Source organism: Gadus macrocephalus, chromosome 9, assembly GCF_031168955.1.
Source record: "Gadus macrocephalus chromosome 9, ASM3116895v1".
Taxonomy (NCBI): Eukaryota; Metazoa; Chordata; class Actinopteri; order Gadiformes; family Gadidae; genus Gadus; species Gadus macrocephalus.
The window spans coordinates 18,719,689-18,738,147 of NC_082390.1; the positions used below are offsets into that span (position 1 = coordinate 18,719,689).

General features: G+C 47.1%; 2 protein-coding genes across 3 annotated transcripts; one reads left to right on the forward strand and one right to left on the reverse strand.

Moving 5' to 3' along the window:
* sh2d7 (SH2 domain containing 7) lies at window positions 1-4,385 on the reverse strand. Of its 2 annotated transcripts, none has more exons than XM_060061956.1 (8): window positions 4,271-4,385; window positions 3,927-4,036; window positions 3,194-3,360; window positions 2,103-2,192; window positions 1,844-2,009; window positions 1,413-1,529; window positions 437-1,288; window positions 1-273 (listed from the first exon to the last, which is right to left on the reverse strand). In XM_060061956.1, exons 1-8 carry the CDS (start codon window positions 4,344-4,346, stop codon window positions 232-234), a joined length of 1,620 nt encoding a protein of 539 aa, XP_059917939.1. In that variant the 5' UTR covers window positions 4,347-4,385; the 3' UTR covers window positions 1-231. The 2 variants fall into 2 exon arrangements, with proteins under 2 accessions (XP_059917939.1, XP_059917940.1); XM_060061957.1 differs by lacking the exon at window positions 4,271-4,385 and adding an exon at window positions 4,129-4,265.
* A 1,805-nt stretch (window positions 4,386-6,190) lies between these two features.
* On the forward strand, window positions 6,191-18,302 carry tbc1d2b (TBC1 domain family, member 2B). The gene is made up of 13 exons (XM_060061874.1): window positions 6,191-6,606; window positions 7,442-7,592; window positions 8,715-8,901; window positions 9,600-9,769; window positions 10,054-10,277; window positions 11,705-12,178; window positions 12,339-12,449; window positions 13,858-14,054; window positions 14,167-14,661; window positions 15,166-15,283; window positions 15,369-15,554; window positions 15,993-16,114; window positions 16,403-18,302. The coding sequence occupies exons 1-13, from the start codon at window positions 6,229-6,231 to the stop codon at window positions 16,596-16,598; spliced, it is 3,009 nt and encodes a 1,002-aa protein (XP_059917857.1). The 5' UTR covers window positions 6,191-6,228; the 3' UTR covers window positions 16,599-18,302.
* Window positions 18,303-18,459: the final 157 nt, after the last annotated feature.

Sequence of the window (18,459 nt, forward strand, 5' to 3'; positions counted from 1 at the left end):
TACAAAAGGGTTCCTACGTTTTTCGTAGGACCCCTAAATATTTATTGAAATGTACATGGAAGAGAAAATACAATGCAATCAACTTTTATCATAATAATGACTTGAAAAAATAACATGCTGCGTTTGACACTTTTATCAAATCATTTAAAGTATGTATCAAAAGTTGCATCAAAAGGAGTGGATGATGAGCCATAGTGTTGGACTGCAGCAGAAGCTGTGGGCGTCTCTGCGTCACTTCCGCTTCAACTCTGGAAACCATTTCCACCTTTCATCCTGAATGCAATTAAAAAAATAAGTCATTCATTAAAATATCATTTCAATAGATTGCTGTCCACGCATTGTGAAATGTAACCAAAACGTGTGTAGGCACCAGCATGAGGATATGGCTCATGCTCATATTGCTTCAGTAGTCATCGTTGGAACAGAGATGACTCACCTTGGCGCCAGCCGACGGGCCCACAGGTTTCACTCGGATGTCCTCCAGGGACTCATAGGTGTGGGAGTCCCGTCTGGGCTCCCCCCGTGCCAACGGCCGGCCGTCTGCACCGGGTAACATCTCGTACGCGTCGTCGTCAAACAAGCCGGAAGCATAGTCCTTGTTTGGTGGCGTTGACCTCTGCTCGCCGTCGACCGGCCCCTGGCCTGCCATGGCCAGGTGGTACACAGGGCTGGAGCTGAGGTAGTCCAAACTGTGGCTGCTGACCGGTCTGCTGTGGCCTCCACCTCTGGCCCCACCACCACCTCTAGCCCCACCAGCACCACCAGCACCACCAGCACCACCGTGCTTCTTCCCCCTCTGCTGGCCCCGGGCCCCAGCGCCTGCGCCCCCCGTGGGGGAGGACCTGGGGGAGGACCGGGGGGAGGACCGGGGGGAGGGTCTAGGGGGGGGTGGGCTGAGCCGGGGCGGCGCCTCTCTCTCGGAGGGGGCGTCCAGCAGCAGGGGGAGGGACGCGCTCTTGGCCTCCAGCGGTTGGAGCAGGGAGTAGACGGTGCGCGGCGGCTCGGAGGTGGAGGTGATGGTGGGGGGGCCGGCCAGGAGGAGCTGGTGAGGAGGAGGAGGACGAGGGGGTCTGCTCCTGGGGATCTCGGGCTCCAGCCAGGCGGCCCTCCCTGGGGTGCTCTCGGCCAGGACTCTGCCCCCCTCCCGGCTGCTGCTGCTGCTGCTGCTGCTGCTGCTGGGCTTCCCCGGCCGGGCCAGTGACGCCTCCCCGCCACAGGGGGAGCCCCGCCCGTCGCTCACACAGCCGTCCACCTGCGCTCTCCTCCGCCTGGGCAGCGGTGGCATTTCCTGTGGTGGACGACGATAACAAAAACATTTAATCACCCAGGTCACAAATATTAATTCATATAAATGTATAGATAATAGGATCTGATGAGGTCTTGAACGCGATGCGTATGACGACTGTGCTTGCCTCGGGTTTCTGATGGCTCTGTGGTGCCACGGTAACGGGCATCCTGGCTCTGGTGTTAACTGGAGGCTTTTCATGATGGCTGACCTGGATCATGTCATACAGCTCCTCAGCACACTCCTGCAAACAACCAAACACCTGTTATACCTGTGCTTAGACAACATTATTTCATAGTGTATATATAAACACACATATGCACACACACACACACATACACACACACACACACACACACACACACATGGACACACACACACACGCACGCACGCACGCACACACACACACACACACACACACACACACACACACACACACACACACACACACACACACACACACACACACACACACACACACACACACACACACACACACACACACACACACACACACACACACACACACACACACACGTGTTGACAGTGTGGTCTTACCTCTAAGCAGGAGTAGGTCAGATATTCCCCAAAGGGCTCAATAGGGCTCTTCTTGTAGTACTCGATGAGTTCCGTGAGGGAGGGGTGTTCTCGCGTGTCCCCGGCGACGATGAACTGACCCGTTTTGCTCTGGCTCATCATGAAGTGGCGACAGCGCCCGTTGCCTCTGTGACCAAGAGAAAAGCACGAGGTGTGAGTGCCTCACCGAGCATGCCTCCTGGCCTGGTGTACAGTTTGCGTTGAGCACAGCATGACTCACTTGTAGGAGAGGATGTAGCCAGTGGCCTTGTCACTGAGACGAATCAGGAAGCTGCCCAGCTCTTTCTCATGAAGGATCTTTTCTGCATCCCTGTGAATAGATATCAATTAACATTATGGATTAAAGGATTACAAAGAATAGGTAACACTTCACAATAAGGGGTACATTTATTGACCAATAATTAACATTGGTAGATAGCATTAAGAAGAAGTTGATAAACAGTTAGCTAATGTTCTAATAATCAAATTTACTAATGGTGCTCAGGTTAACTACAGGGTTAGCCTTAACTCTAACAAATTTAACCCTAAACCCTATGCTAATGACATGTAATAATACTTTTAACTGCAACAACTATTTTGATTGAATGTTTAATAAATGTACCCTTATTGTAATGTGTTATATACCAAAGTATATATATATATATATATATATATATATATATATATATATATATATATATATATATATTTTTTTTTTTTTTAATATATATGAATATACATTTTTATTATTATTATTTTATTATATGATATATATATATATGTTCCACAGCAAAGACAGACAAGGGAACATATCTTAAAAGAACATACACTCATTATATAATTCTCCTTGGTTAATAACAATAACCCCCCATTGGATGCTGCTTTCCCTTGAGATGTTGAACCCAAAACTAGGTCAGATACAGGAGATAAGGCTGAGCAAGTTAGTCTCATCAGAGTCACAAATAATGTTAACATGTTTATTCATAAACCTATACGGCTGAACAATAATTAAATTAAATGAATTATTGAGCAGAGGGGGAAAAAGGATAAACGTATTGCCATAACTCTACGTGATTTAGGAATTAATTAAATATTTAGGGCTATGCCCTTAAAATTATAAATGAGGGAGGTTTGTTTAAGCCTGATTTAATCAATTTATTATACATAAAAATATGTACTATTAAACATTACAACATATATTTTCCTTTGATTACTCTGATGATACATTTTTCCATGCATCAGGATTTTATGTAGGCTATCTCCAGCCTTGATATTGTTAACTCTGTCCACGGAACTGACAACTGCTCTAGCCCTGGAACACAGAACACTCACTTTCTGGTGATGAAACCCTGGAACCAACTGGGGAATATTCCGTTCCGCAGGATGAGCGGGGCCTGGGTGTCCATGAACCACCTGACAGACAGCTCCCTGAGCCGGCCCTCTCGGTCCTCAGCCCCGGTGGCAGTGAATTTATCCATGGGCTCCGTAGCTGTGCGCTCCTGCGGCCCGAATAAATACAGAAGTCAGCCCAGCTGCGTACGAACAGCTTTCACTTCCCGGCGCGGAGGCACATGCTCTGCTGGGGTCATTTGCCTATCCCAGTGCGTTAAGCACAGCTCGGTACCGAGTTTGTTCTGCACAGAACTCTACAGATATGTTAGATGGAGATGTGCGCATTTGTTGTCAACCTGCAGGTTATATATATTTTTGAATAATAGTCTGTTCTAATATTCTCTTTTTTTTTTTAAATGTCATGATTCATGACGAAAATGTGAAGTTGCGGTCTGATGGTTTCACTGTTCTGCTTCGTTGGCTTCCCAGAGACGAGGTGTTTCCAGCTCACATTATGACGATAGGGCTGATATCTGAAGAATAAATATCTCCGATATTTATTCTTCAGATATCAGCACACTTTATATCTGATATCTTAAAAAACTATAGTAAGCTATTTTATCCAATATTAGCTCTTTATATACAAGTGTCAATGTTATGATGTTTCACTAAATGGAGATTGAAAATACAAAGTGAAACAAAATCAAATGTCTCATCATAACAGGTCGTTTACCTTCTGCCGAAACAGCCAGCAGGTCGTGAATGCGTTGCCCTTGTGATGTTCCTGGTGCATCTTCTTGTCAGACAGTGGTTTTACCTGCCTGGTCTGTCCCCTGGACGACTCTGCAACGAAACCCCCAAATTAGAATGAATTCTTGACACCGATTTTCGGTTCAGGGTCAGAGTGTGTGTGACTTAAGGTTAAGCACACATACCAGCTGCCAAGGAGATAGGCATAGTTGGGTTTGACTTTACTCTCACTCTAGCAACCATTATGATGTTCTGATCAGCCACTTCTAAACCAAGAGATGCACAGTGAAGCCAAGATAAAGATAGATGGCATTTAAAGTTACACACCTCTTTTTCCAAGGGTCGGGTGAATCCTAAGATCTGTGTGTGTAATGGCACAAAGGCTCATAGAGCTCATTTGCATTGAAGACACAGACAGGGGTGTTTTCAGCGAGCATGCGTTTCCTGGGGAGCTATGGAAAGCATGATACAAAATGTGTGGTTTTGTTGCACAAGCTGATTGGCTGCAGAGTGTTTACTCAGACACAGTCTGATTCCGTCAGACAAGGGAAACCAACTGCATCAACCGTTGTGTTTACTCTGAGTTTTGATGGCCATTTGGGCATGTAAAGTCAATCGACTGTCAGCAGCTACAATGAAAAATACGTAGAGATCTATACAATCATAAATATACAATTTAAATACATTTTGTGTTTTCGGTTCTGGAATCTGAAAAGCACATTTTGGATTCTAATTCCTCTTATTGCAGGGGCACATGACACCGATAAGCTTTGGTAATTCAGACTCTAGTCATCATCAGCAGCTGTCTGCTTTTCCTGTGTGGGTAGGCTCATGCATGTTGCTTTAAAGTTTACAGGATGGGATGATGTCATTGCAGATATCATTTTGCTCAATCAACAAATTATATCTGAATCACAGTCTAATGTTAGTTATGTTATTATTATATATGTTTGTATGTGTGTGTGTGTGTGTGTGTGTGTGTGTGTGTGTGTGTGTGTGTGTGTGTGTGTGTGTGTGTGTGTGTGTGTGTGTGTGTGTATTCAAATTAATATGTGTGTTTGTCTGTGTGAGTGTCAGAGAGAGAGAGAGAGAGAGAGAGAGAGAGAGAGAGAGAGAGAGAGAGAGAGAGAGAGAGAGAGAGAGAGCCAGAGACAGAGAGACAGAGAGGGACAGAGAGAGAGAGACAGAGAGACAGAGACAGAGAGACAGAGAGAGACAGAGAGAGAGAGAGAGAGAGAGAGAGAGAGAGAGAGAGAGAGAGAGAGTGCGTGTGGCCGTGGTGTGCCGAGCTCAATGAAAGGTGTGTGTGTGTGTGTGTGTGTGTGTGTGTGTGTGTGTGTGTGTGTGTGTGTGTGTGTGTGTGTGTGTGTGTGTGTGCGTATCTGTGTGTGTAAGTGTGTCTGAGTGTGTGCATGTTTGTGAATTCAAACAAATATGTGCGTGTGTGAGAGAGAGAGAGAGAGCGTGCGAGCGAGAGAGAGAGAGAGAGAGAGGGAGAGAGAGAGAGAGAGAGAGAGAGAGAGAGTGCAATGGAGAGTGTGTGTTTGTGTGTGTCTGTGTGTGTGTGTGTGTGTGTGTGTGTTTAAACCTTTGTTTAAAAGTATCATCTATTTGAATAAATAAGCTGTACGTAAGCGATACATATCTTTCTGTTGTGACTCAACCTTGCTCCTCCGGATAATCTGAGCACTTTTTGTCACAGCGATGTTGTCACAATTTCCATAGGCCCACTAACAGATGGATTTCCTAACAGTAACTTGCCAGGCTTTTTAATCTCAGCCCTTGGTTACACAATTAAATGTTTGAGTTATAGGAAACAAAATTATAAAAAGATATGGGGGCTGTTGGTGATGTGTTGGATGCTGGGAAGTTAAAAAGATTGTCATCGGAATCTGAAGATCAGCGGCTGAATATGTTTGCATCTTGAATCTTCATCTGAATATGCATCATCTTGAGGCAGCTAGGTCTCTTAAATAATGTTTCTTATTTGTATGTAGGCCCCTAAATCATGTCATCATTAGACGTCTCTTTTTTTGTCTGTTAAAGTAAGGTGTTGCCTCTTAAAAAAAAAATGTAGTCACTCACACTCAATGAAAATATACAAGGCCGTTGATATGACATTCAAAATGCTGTGAGTATTTATGGTTACTAAAACGCGACCAGAATCTTGTCCCATGTCGCCCCCTAGCGGTACAAACGCATCAACCCTAGTGTCGATTTGGAAACTACAATGACCACAATGCATTTTCACGAAAGCCAGCAGTCATGCGGATGGAAACAGTCGTATGCATCCGCTGTGGTGCAAGAAGAAAGTTCGAGGAAAGATGCACGAAGAGGATGGCAGCGAAGCAAATTCCCCAACAGCTTCGCGAATTGTGGCATCCAAATCCCTGGACGTGGCCGAAGTCGAGGGACCCAAGGACCAGCCCGCAAAACTATGCGGCCACTTGACCAAACTGGCTGGCAAGGGGCCACTGAGGGGCTACAAGCCGAGGTGGTTTGTTTATGATCCGAGGAAATGTTACTTGTATTACTTCAAGACTCCTCAGGACGCTCTGCCGCTGGGCTACATGGAGATAGGCGATGCGTGCTTCAGCTATGATGTGGAAGGAGACGAGGGCCTGTTCGAGATCCACACCACAGGGAAGGAGTTCCTTCTGAAGGTAGAAGAATCACAGGCATGGCTGTGATTCACTCCTCGTCCATGTGTTTCCTTATTTAGAGATATTGAGCTGTTGTACCATTTTCTGGAAAAGGAGTCACACCCATTCTCACAGGCCTTTACTGTAAAACTTGTATCAGAACATTCTGTGACTCCCAACCTTCTATCAGGGGACATCTGATATTAAAGGATACAATTATAATTTGACTTATAACAGTTCACCGGCTGTCAGTTGATACATAGATTGGATAATTAAGTCATAATTTCTTTTTATATTTTTTAGGCAGTTGATTTAAACAGATGTAATTGTCAGTTGGTCCGTTTTTTTTTTTAGGATTGGTGCAATCTGTTAAACGAAAGTGTACTTCTGCAAACTTTGTAAACAAATCGCTCAAAGCACCTTGCTGCCATATGTCCACAGCATTCGGCCAAAGACGACTCCGAAACAGTTTCATAACCTCTCTTACCCTTACAACTCGTCGTTTCCTAACACCTATTGGACCAGATGGTGTTAGGTCCGCTGTTTTGACAGACATGCGTGGTGGCCTAGGCATGGAACTGAGATTGAAACAAGCATTTCGATTGTTCTTATTATTGAAATTCTTATTTATAGATGTTAACATGTGTACTGATATGGCTCAAGATATCAAAGGATCAAGAATGTATTCTGTGTGTATTACTACAGAGATGTAACACCTACGCAACCATATTTGACATATCCGCTTTTTAAGGTGTTTTATTTTGAAGTTGAGCTGTTGTTGTTCTACTGAAATTGTGAATAATGAGATGTGTGTGTTCACATAGCATATGCTCAGTGTGTCTGTGTCTTCCTATAGGCCCCAAACAGACAGATCATGCATTACTGGCTGCAGCAGCTCCAGCAGAAGCGCTGGGAGTACAGCAACACGCGCGGCTCCGGGCAGAGAGACAGCTGGAGCTCGCCAACACAGGCTTTCCCTCACACCGGTCTCGTTGCCGGAGACAACGGTCAGCAAAGCCCACGCACACTGTGTGAAATTGTCATAAATCTTAGAGTCATAAAACAAAGCTACTGTAGATTAACCTGTGCTGCAATTCCTTATATTGTTATATTTCTCTTATAGTGGGGTAACAATGTAACATCAAGATTACTAATCAGAACACCTAAATACCTCTGTTACAGTTCATCACATTATTATCTACATTCCGTCCCAATCTCTTTTGTTCGTAGAAGGGTCAATATTTACATTTGTTTCGAATAATGAAATAATCTGTTTATAAGAGTAGGGCTCGACCAAACTAGGGATGTGGCTCACAACTTTTGGTTTGTTAACTTTTGTGAAAGACTACTCTAGAGAGATAAAGTCTAGAAGTCAAAATGTAGCACATTACAACGAAGGCTAAACATGGTTGAAATAAGCTTATGTGTGTATTCTAATTGCGCATCCACCTGACCTGATCACAGTTACTGGGCAGGGAGATCACGGCTGACAATTGGGAACCAGATTAAAATTCCAAATTCAATTATTTGATTGATGATTGAGAAACTACACATTGTTTTACTTGAAATAATTATATTATCAAAAGCATAGTTTAATTCTCTATGCATACTTCTGTCAACACTTCCTGACCTGCTAAGTGATTCATAACTCGGCAGAAATGCCGAGTTATGAATAAAAACTACCGTTGTTTTGGGCAAAATGAGGAATTATGTATCAGCGGACCCCAGTCTAAGAGTAAATTAAAACATAGAATGACAGAGGCTGTCAGAGGCTAATAAAGACAATTGATCAACTGAGACATTTATAGCTGTCTATCATGACCTTTCAACTCCTTCTGGCGTCACAGTCACCAGAGATCTGGACTGTTCCCCTCTCTACTGAACTGTAGAAGTGTGCCCCTCTCTCTGTTGAACATTAGAAGTGTTCCCCTCTCTCTGCTGAACATTAGAAGTGTTCCCCTCTCTCTGCTGAACTATAGAAGTGTTCCCCTCTCTCTGCTGAACTGTAGAAGTGTTCCCCTCTCTCTTTTGAACTGTAAAAGTGTTCCCCTCTCTCTGCTGAACTGTAGAAGTGTTCCCCTCTCTCTTTTGAACTGTAAAAGTGTTCCCCTCTCTCTGCTGAACTGTAGAAGTGTTCTCCATTGAGAAGTCAAACGAGAACATGGAGAAGGTGCGCAGCGACTTCGCCCTGGAGACCGAGACCCACTGCGGCAGCATCGGAGACCCGCCGGGCCTCACGTCCGCCAGGGGGCCCGGCGGCGGATCCTCCACCAACCACCTCAACTTCTCCCTACGCAACTGGGGCACCGAAATCAGGTACAGGCTCCCAGGGGCGTCCAGTGGAGTTCCATTGAAGTGATGGATGGACAGTTGAGAAGACCACGGGCATGTATCGAAAGTGACGCCTCTACTTTGTGATCGTTACTTTTTAGGACTGCTAATGCTGCTTATCTTGTGATACAACTGTTGGTACTCTTTGTCTTTAGGGAACTCTGCACCCCCGCTAATAGGAAGTGATTTCAGCTGAATGTGTTGCTAGTCATTAAGGCAGCGCTGCTTAAAGTATGCTAGCACTTACAATGACCCTCGTCCCTCTGGAGCCCCTGAGCAGCTAAAGACAGGCAGAACAGTGGGGTGGAGCAGAAACGTAGTGGTATCCACGGCGACACAATGGGACGGTTGTGAGTTGAATGGCCTCTATGGTGGGGCCCCTGCTGACTCATGGGAAGGAGAAGACAGGCAGCCTACAGATAATAGCATGTCAGACTTGCTATTTGCAGCGTGTCGCTGCTCCATGGACTAACCACATGGTCACACAGTTATTCATATTTGACTTTGCACGGCGTGTCGCGACTCACAAGACTGACCCCTAGCACCGATGACTCTGATTCACAAGGCCGCTACTCGCCTGGCCTTCATCCGCGGCGTCGGTTGAGCAGCGCTTGAGTCCCATCGTTGAATCCAGGGTGATGAAGGGTCCGCTGCCGTGTTGTTCCCCCCCCCCCCCCCCCCAGGAACTCCATGTCTCACCTGCGGGTCGGGAGAGGAGGGGAGCACCGCCGCAGCGTCCTCAACGCCCCCGGCGCCGCCAACGCCTCCGCGGCCGCGTCGGAGGACTGGGAGCTGGTGGAGCCCCCGCCCAAAGAGGGCCCCGAGCAGAGGGGCGCTCCCCCGGCACACAGACGTAGGTCCCCCGTCCCCCAAACCGCTCTGGGACCCTGTATAATAATTAGGCCCCTCATTGCACGTTAATATCATGGATGTTTCTCCAGGAAATACCTGTGCTCTATAAGTTGCTTAAACGTCTGCATTGTGAGGCCTGTCACTCGTGTGTTTTTGATGAACTTGTGAAATGACTTTTATAGGATTATGTTATAATAATAGAAAGAGGGTGTCGGAGGTGAGAACCCGAAGCGAGGGCTCAAGTACACGGCTCTGAGGACGGAGCTCTGTCTCGTCCCTCCTCAGACTCCATCGCCTTGCCCTTCGAGTTCGGGCGGAGTTCCCTGCGTCCCAGGAGGCCCTTCCTCCGAGACATTAAGGGCTCCGTGAAGTCCGGGCGCAGCGCCGACAGTGCGTCCCCCGTGGAGCCCCCCGTGGAGACCCAGCTGCGCCTGCAGACCCAGCAGGAGGAGCTGGGCCGCCTGCAGCAGGAGCAGGAGAAGCTCCGCGAGGAGCTGGCCAGCCAGAAGGTAGAGCAGCGCCTAGCCTCGCAGTTTGTTGTCCAGAGAAGGTGGTGTATTTGTTGTGTATTTATTGTCCAGAGGAGTTGGTGTATCTGTTGTGTATTTGTTGTCCAGAGAAGGTGGTGTTTTTATTGTCCAGAGGACCTGGTGTAATTGTTGTCCAGAGAAGGTGGCGTATTTGTTGTCCAGAGAAGGAGGTGTATTTTTTTATCCAGAGAAGGTGATGTTTTTGTTGTGTATTTGTTGTCCAGAGAAGGTGGTGTTTCTGTTGTCGAGAGAAGGTGGCGTATTTGTTCTCCAGAGAAGGTGGTTAATTTGTTGTCCAGAGAATGTAGTGTATTTGTTGTCCAGAGAAGGTGGTGTATTTGTTTGCAGAATTTTTGCAGTGTCTTGAATCAGTAGTCGTTTCTACACCGTTAAATATGCCCGTCTTATACCCGCCTTTTTCCCGGCAGGGTCTGAACGTTTCCACTGAAAGAGGTAATATACAGGCTTGATTTCGTACCCCAATTTCCCCCCTCGAACCCCGCACATATTGGAGGCATCCTTTTCAAGTAAATGCGATTAGACAGATTTGCGGCACCAGGGGCGGGACTTGTAGAGGTGTCGCTGCATTGTCTCTGCAACAGAGACAACGCAGCGACATAGACAAGAGTAGTTCTAAATGGAGAGACGGTAAAATCCGCAACCTGCTGGCCATCATGGGAAAGAAGATGATGCAGTAGCATTTAAGAAAGATGCGGAAAGATTGTGTGATTTACGTGAAAGACGCGGAGGAAAGATGCTTAAGAGGCTTTTGTTAGGATAAAAAACATGTGGACAGCATAATAAAGAATATGTTGGCGTTTTTGAACTTTTAAATAGTTAATCACGTTTGTAGCCTACACTCAGATGTCTTCTACTCATTCTTGCATGCAAGTGGCTTGAATAAAATAAAAAAGAAACATTAAGAGTATGCAAATTATAATAGAATTTTGATTACCATTATACTTTTTACATAATCACAGTTTAGGTTCCATGTCCGCCTCGTTTTCACTTGGTCTCATTGATTTACGCTGAGGGGGGAGTGCGAGGACGTGCAGGCAGTTTTGCCAGATTGGGCGATTCTTCCCGCCCATATTGAGTACTTTTAATCATGTTAGGCTGGGAAAAATTACATTTTCTAGTTCCAAATAGTTAACTTTGTTTACCTTTATCTGGAATACACTGCTGTGCTGCCCATTGTTTCCACTGATCGGTACTTCACACCTTAACCTAAATAGTTTTTTATAATCATCTTGAAACAGACAAGCGACACCTCTACAGACGACCAAAGAAAACCACAAATCATTTTCAACCTCTGAAGTGATTCCCTTACAGACGGATGGGTTTGTAGTGTGTTCAGTAAGACAAGACCTCCATTCATTCCCTCTGGTCTCTTTCCCTTTCACCAGGAGCTGGTGAGACTCTTACAGCAGACTCTCAGGACGTCCCAACGTGGCTGGTCACCGGCCGGCCCCCACTCCCCGCTCCTCGCCCCGGTCCTGATCCCGGAGTCACTTTCAGCCCCGGGCCCGAGCCCAGCTCCCGAGGAGGCCCTCCACGCGGAGACGGCGCTCCAGGAGAGGGACGGGCAGCTGCAGGAGAGGGACGGGCAGCTGCAGGAGAGGGACAGACAGCTGCAGGAGCTGTGCGGCCACATGGAGCGCCTGGCGCTGGAGAAGGAGAGCCTGCAGCACGAGCTGAAGGGCCTGAAGATCAAGGTGGGCGACATGAACGAGCAGCTGGGCATGATGATGGAGACCATCCAGGCCAAGGACGAGATCATCATGAATTTGTCCCAGCAGAGCGCCGAGGCCGGTGGCCACGGCAACTGTGGCAGTCCACCGCCCTACAGCAAGGACCTGCAGGAGATGGACAACCTCAAGGTAGCGAAAACTAGTCGTGAATAATTGTTTCATTCAAAAATATGCTTCGTATGTTTCTCAAAGTGGGAAGAGAATATATGGATAACAAGTGAAACATATTGCCGGCAGGCTAGTTGAATCAATGAAGGACTTGATATGAAACATTTTATTTTCATTCCAGGAAACACTTCAGGGCTACAAAACTCAGAACAAGTTCCTGAACAAAGAGATCCTGGAGCTAACCGTGTTACGAAGAAATGCGGAAAGCAGAGAGAAGGCTGTTGATGCAAAGGTAACGTGTTTGCTTTTACTCAGAAACAGGAAGTGTGTGTGTGTGTGTGTGTGTGTGTGTGTGTGTGTGTGTGTGTGTGTGTGTGTGTGTGTGTGTGTGTGTGTGTGTGTGTGTGTGTGTGTGTGTGTGTGTGTGTGTGTGTGTGTGTGTGTGTGTGTGTGAGAACCCTGAGAATCGCCTGCTCCAGCTTCACCCAGTCATAAGTAGTTTCAAAGTCTTTGCCGTAGCTGCATTTCCTTTTTATTTGAGCTTTCATAATTTTCCAACTAAATCTGCATCATCTTTGACTTTGTGGTGACTTGCAATTTCCCAGGCAGCAGTGTGCAATTTGCAATTTGTTAACCGGTTAACCAGAGCTTGACCCGCATGTTTGTAGTATGACGGCCATCAAACACAGACCTGTGATGACAGCCTTACCTGCTTGTTTCACAGGATATGTATAAGCGCCGGATTTGAGCTTAATATCCGTCGTGCGGTGGTTTGACTTTGGAACTCGACAGCCAATCAAAATGCAGGATATTGCCTCAATAAGTGGGAGGCAGGATATTGGATTATAATGTTGTGCATTGTGAATAGAGTGGGCCACTTGATCACAGTACATATGTTGTATGATGAAGCTTTGGTACAGAAAAAGGAAGTGAAGCAGTCAAGCGGGCAACACAGACAGCTTGTGTAAGTGTGAGGGCGTGGCCGTGGCTGAGATGACATGGGTTAAATATAGCAGTTTACATCTGACCACGAGCCACCTGCCTGTCTTCAGTCAGGCAGGAAGCTGTGTCCTTCTGATCCCTCAGAAGGACAGGGAGGCAAAGGGTCGTCGCACTCTAATGAGAAGCACATCTAACTCATTTGAGGACCACCATTCCCTCCTGGTTGTCTTCTGTGTTCTGAGTCCCCTGCAGCTCATAACACGGTTGCCTGGGTTCAAACCTGCCACGCAGGGAGGGGCAGTTTCTGTTTTGCTATGTTCAACTATGGGGCTTATAATATGCACCACATGTATCTAACATACTCCAAAAACTTGAGGTATTCGGGAAATTTGGCTTGGCCTTTTAAATGCTTTTTATTACAGATATAGTTCTGCACTGGTTTATTTATTATTTTATCCTTCCTATACTTGTTTTAATGACTAGCCTTTGATTGGTTGTTCCTTTTAAGTGTTTTGAAACATCCTGCCAATAAGACGAGTTGTTTGGTTGTCTGAATGACCGAGCGTTTCCTCCCTCCTCCCTCCCTCCTCCTCCCTCCACCCTCCTCCACCCTATTCCTCCACCCTCCTCCTCCACCCTCCTCCCTCCTCCTCCACCCTCCTCCCTCCACCCTCCTCCTCCCCCCTCCTCCCTCCATCCTTCTTCCTCCTCCCTCCACCCTCCTCCTCCACCCTCCTCTTCCACCCTCCTCCCTCCAGTGCACCTCCCTGGAGGCCAAGCTGTGCCAGGTGGAGAGCAAGTACCTGGTGCTGCTGCAGGAGGTGAAGACCCCCGTCTGCTCGTCCTCGGAGCAGAGCGCCACCCGCGACGTCATCTCCCAGCTGCTGGAGGACGCGCTGCAGGTGGAGTCCTCGGACCCCCAGGACCACCCCGTCTTCAGGCCCAGCACCGTCAGGTAGGTGGCTCTTTAAGGTCCATCTTCCATCGTCCATCAATCGCGTGTATAGAAACGCAACACAACCCTCCGCCGTGCATACCCTGACCTCTGACCCCCCCCCTGCCCCCAGCGAGTACGACGCGTACGGCTTCAAGACGGTGCCTGAGGAGGAGGAGGAGGAGGAGAAGCTGGACGCCAAGATGCGCGCGCTGGAGCTCAAGTCCCTGTCCATGACGGACCAGGAGGTGTCGGTGGGCGTCAAGTGGGAGAACTTCCTGGCGGGCACCATGAACCGCGACCTGGTCCCCTCGCCCGAGCTGAAGGCGCTGGTGCGCAGCGGCGTGCCGCACACGCACCGCCACAAGGTGTGGCGCTGGTGCGTCAACCTCCACGTGCGCAAGCTGCGCGAGCACCTGCCGCCGGACTACTACGAGACGCTGCTGAGCGCGGCGCGGGACATGCCCAACCCGGCCTCCAAGCAGATCGAGCTGGACCTGCTGCGCACGCTGCCCAACAACAAGCACTACGCGTCGCCCGGCGCCCCCGGGGTCCCCGCGCTGCGCAACGTGCTGATGGCCTTCAGCTGGAGGAACCCCGACATCGGCTACTGCCAGGGGCTCAACAGGTAGGCACGCACGCACACACAAGGAGACACACACACACACACACACACACACACGTTTGTCCGTTTTTTTTTGTTTGCATATAGAATAAGGTGTTATTGTTGATGAAGTTTAAGTTGAGACTACTGTTTTTTCATGAATAAAGCTGTATTTTTCTATAGCCCAAAGACAGTAACTTAGTAAGTAACTGAGTTGGTTACGTTTTTAGTCAGTTACGATGTGATGCCAAAGTTGATTTTGTTTTATGAGGTTATTGTTTACTCGCAAGCCTCGAATGTAAATGAACATATGGGCTTTAAACCGTGACGGCCTAAGGAAGTTCATGTCACTCGAAGAGCATCACTGAAAACCTCACAGATGACCTTCTTTGAAGCTTGTGTGTTCATCGACCTGTAACCGCTCCGCAAAATAAGCCTCAGCGACAGCTCCGGTTTGTAACATCGGGAATAATACGGTTATCCCTGAGGTCATCTTCTCATCCCCCCCCCCCCCCCCCCCCCCCCAAGGCTGGTGGCCATCGCCTTGCTCTACCTGGACCAGGAGGAGGCCTTCTGGTGCCTCATAGCCATAGTGGAGGTCTTCATGCCCAGAGACTACTACACCAAGACTCTGCTCGGATCACAGGTACACAAGCACAACTGTGATGTGTGACATTCGGGACTTGCCAAACAACCCCTTCTTTTTTAAACGTACCTTGACCCCATTGCAGGTGGACCAGCGTGTCTTCAAGGACCTGATGAGTGAGAAGCTGCCCCGTCTCCACGCCCACTTTGAGCAGCACAAGGTGGACTTCTCCCTCATCACCTTCAACTGGTTCCTGGTGGTCTTCGTCGACAGCGTGGTCAGCGAGATCCTCCTCAAAATCTGGGACGCATTCCTGTACGAGGGCCCCAAGGTAAGGCAGAGAGGGAACACGGGGAGGAATCGGATTCTAGCCCCTGTCTGTCACAGGCCTGTACCAAACGACAGTCCGTTGGCGAGCTCTGGTGTGCAGAGATGAGGGCCGCCGGCCCTGGGAAACAATCTAAGTGAACCAATATTGGAGATAAGCTCCAGCTTTGAGTGTAAACATGAGCCACGGCCCACGCAGCGGTGCAGCTATCTGCCAGGGCCGCATTATGGATTGTCCCCGGCGCTCTAATTGCTCTCCAGTACAGGGATTAATGAACTGCATTTAAATATCATTTCCTTTGTTTTTAAATGGCCTGGGATTTCTGCAAGGATATTTCTCCCCTTGACTTCGAACCAGTCAAAGAAAATGTGCCGTTGATATGATGGTTAGGTCTTGATTCATGTATTGATGATTCAGTTCTGTGTTTTATATTTTCTGCAGATCATATTCCGCTTCGCCCTCGCCCTCTTCAAGTACAAAGAGGAGGAGTTCCTCAAGCTGCAGGACTCCACCGCCATCTTCAAGTACCTCAGACACTTCACACGCACCATTCTGGACTCCAGGTTCGGCCTGTTACTTTTTCTTTGTCCTGTTACTCAATGACCATTTGTTTATGTCCTAAGCAGCATTTTGTCCTTCTAAAGGAGGGTAGTTCTTCAGTGAGTACAATGCCAGTATTGACCTTCACTACCGTCCTTAGTTCTATTAATATTTTTTTCTTACAGTGCCTTAAGTTTCATGCCTTTTGTGAGCACAATTGTAATCCATCATTTTGCTCACTGAGACCTCGGACCGCCCGCCATGTCGTGACACTAACTCTGTGTTTGTAACCCCGCCGACGTGGCCCTCAGGAAGCTGTCGAGCGTGGCCTTCGTGGACATGAACCCGTTCCCCATGCGGCTGATCCAGAACCGGCGAGCGTTCCACCTGGAGAAGGTGAGGCTGGAGCTGACGGAGCTGGAGGCCATCCGCCAGACCTTCCTCCGGGAGCGGGAGGACCGCCAGGACCGCCACACCTTCGTCAGCGACGACGAGGAGGACAACTGAGCCCCGGGGTGTTGGTTGGGGTGGAGGGGGGGGCGTGTTGGGGGCTCACCACCGCTGGATCAGAGGAGACGCGGTCCCCGCTGGATCGTCTGCGGCCCAGCGGTGGAAACCAGTCCCCCCCCCCCCCTTGGCTGTTACGTTTCCACAGACCCAAACTCCAGTGGCTCAAAGGCTGTCCTATCAGTATTCTTGCCATTCTTTGTTTGGTTGACGTTGGTTTTTTGTTTGAATGACTTTTTGCTGTGAGCAGATGTGTCGTATCAAACAGTGTTTTAAAATGAATGCAATTTAGTTGTATTGCTGTATTGAATGATTGACAAGTGATTTCGTTTTTGGGATATTAGTGCTTTTGTCTTACAATCATTTGCTTAAACCACTTTTCTTAACATTTGTAAGATGTACAATTATTCTCACATCTTACAAAAGTGGCCCAGTGATGATCAATATCAGGCTGATTTAGCCTTCCATCCGTTTGATGTATGCAAAATCTTCCATGGTGTTTCGAGCATTGTATTTGCATCAAAGTAACGCCTTACAAGGTGTGTTGTATTAGTGAAGACCGTTGGTTCTTCTTGGGGCATTGTTGTATACGGCTGGAAGGATTTAATCCCAAGCCTCTTCTGTGGCTCTATTTCTATGTTCAAAATGTCCTATCCTGTGTACCCCGTCCTCTCCTGTACAGCTGTCCTCCACAAGGGGGCTGTATAACTTTTCATGGTGGTATTCCCGCAACACGTACAGCTGTTGACATTTATGTAACATGATATATGATTTTTTTTATGTCATGTCACCAAAAATGTATGTTATTTTTATTTATTTTTTTACACATGCAGTAAGTCACACTTTGTGATCGTAAAATCACGCAATTAGTTTAACCTGTGGTCAAACACCACCTAAATGCACACATACACAGAGAACACACGCACAATGTAACTTAAGGCCAAATGTGGGACAACAGAAAGAATATACCCGTAGCCCAACGAATGTCCTAGCAAACTAAATGTACATGTTTACGTAATGATCTTAACCAGAGACACAAACATCACTGAGCTGTTGTTTCACCCTGCCTTCCACAGCTCAACCCTTTCACATTATTTCACTTCAGCACACAGTGTTTACAAAGGTATATATTGTTTGGTACTGAAATAATGGACAACTTATTTCCTTCCCTATGTTTATGTATCTGTGATACTTATGGAAGCATGCGTTGTGACCTATCAAACGTGGACGATAGTAGGATGTGAGGGCACAGCCCTGGCATGCAGACAGAGTCTAGTCCCACACCTCAAGGTCTTGTATTTGGAGAGCGGGTCTCTCCAAAGATAAATTCCTCTTCCCCATGACATGCTGAAATCATATTATTCTTTCCTGTACAATTATATTTGCTCAGAAACTTTCAGGAATGATATTATATACTGCCATTCTATTGTGTAAGTATTTATTATTACTTGCATATTACTAAGTATTTCATTTTTCTTAAATATTTTCTGTATGTACCTGCTATTTCTCTTTATGACAGCTAGTCTTTATCATTTAAATACGTAATTTGCCTTTCAAAGCAACATCTTGCACATTTAGTGAAGTGTTCACCTCTGAGACAACTTATGTTCCCTCTAAATTCAGTCCAATGCTTACAGGATCAATGATCCGGAGGTATACAAATATCACTTACAGTAAATACAATAAAAGTTTTTACTGCTGTAACATTTTGTGTTTATATGAGTGTGTTTGTGGGTGTGTACGTGTGTGCGTGTGGCATTTATAAGTCCGTCCGAAGCAGACCTAGTTGTCAAAGTCCATCCGAGAAGAAGGATATTAGAATGTTAGTCATCTGTATTGATAGCGTTCCTGTCACTGCCTG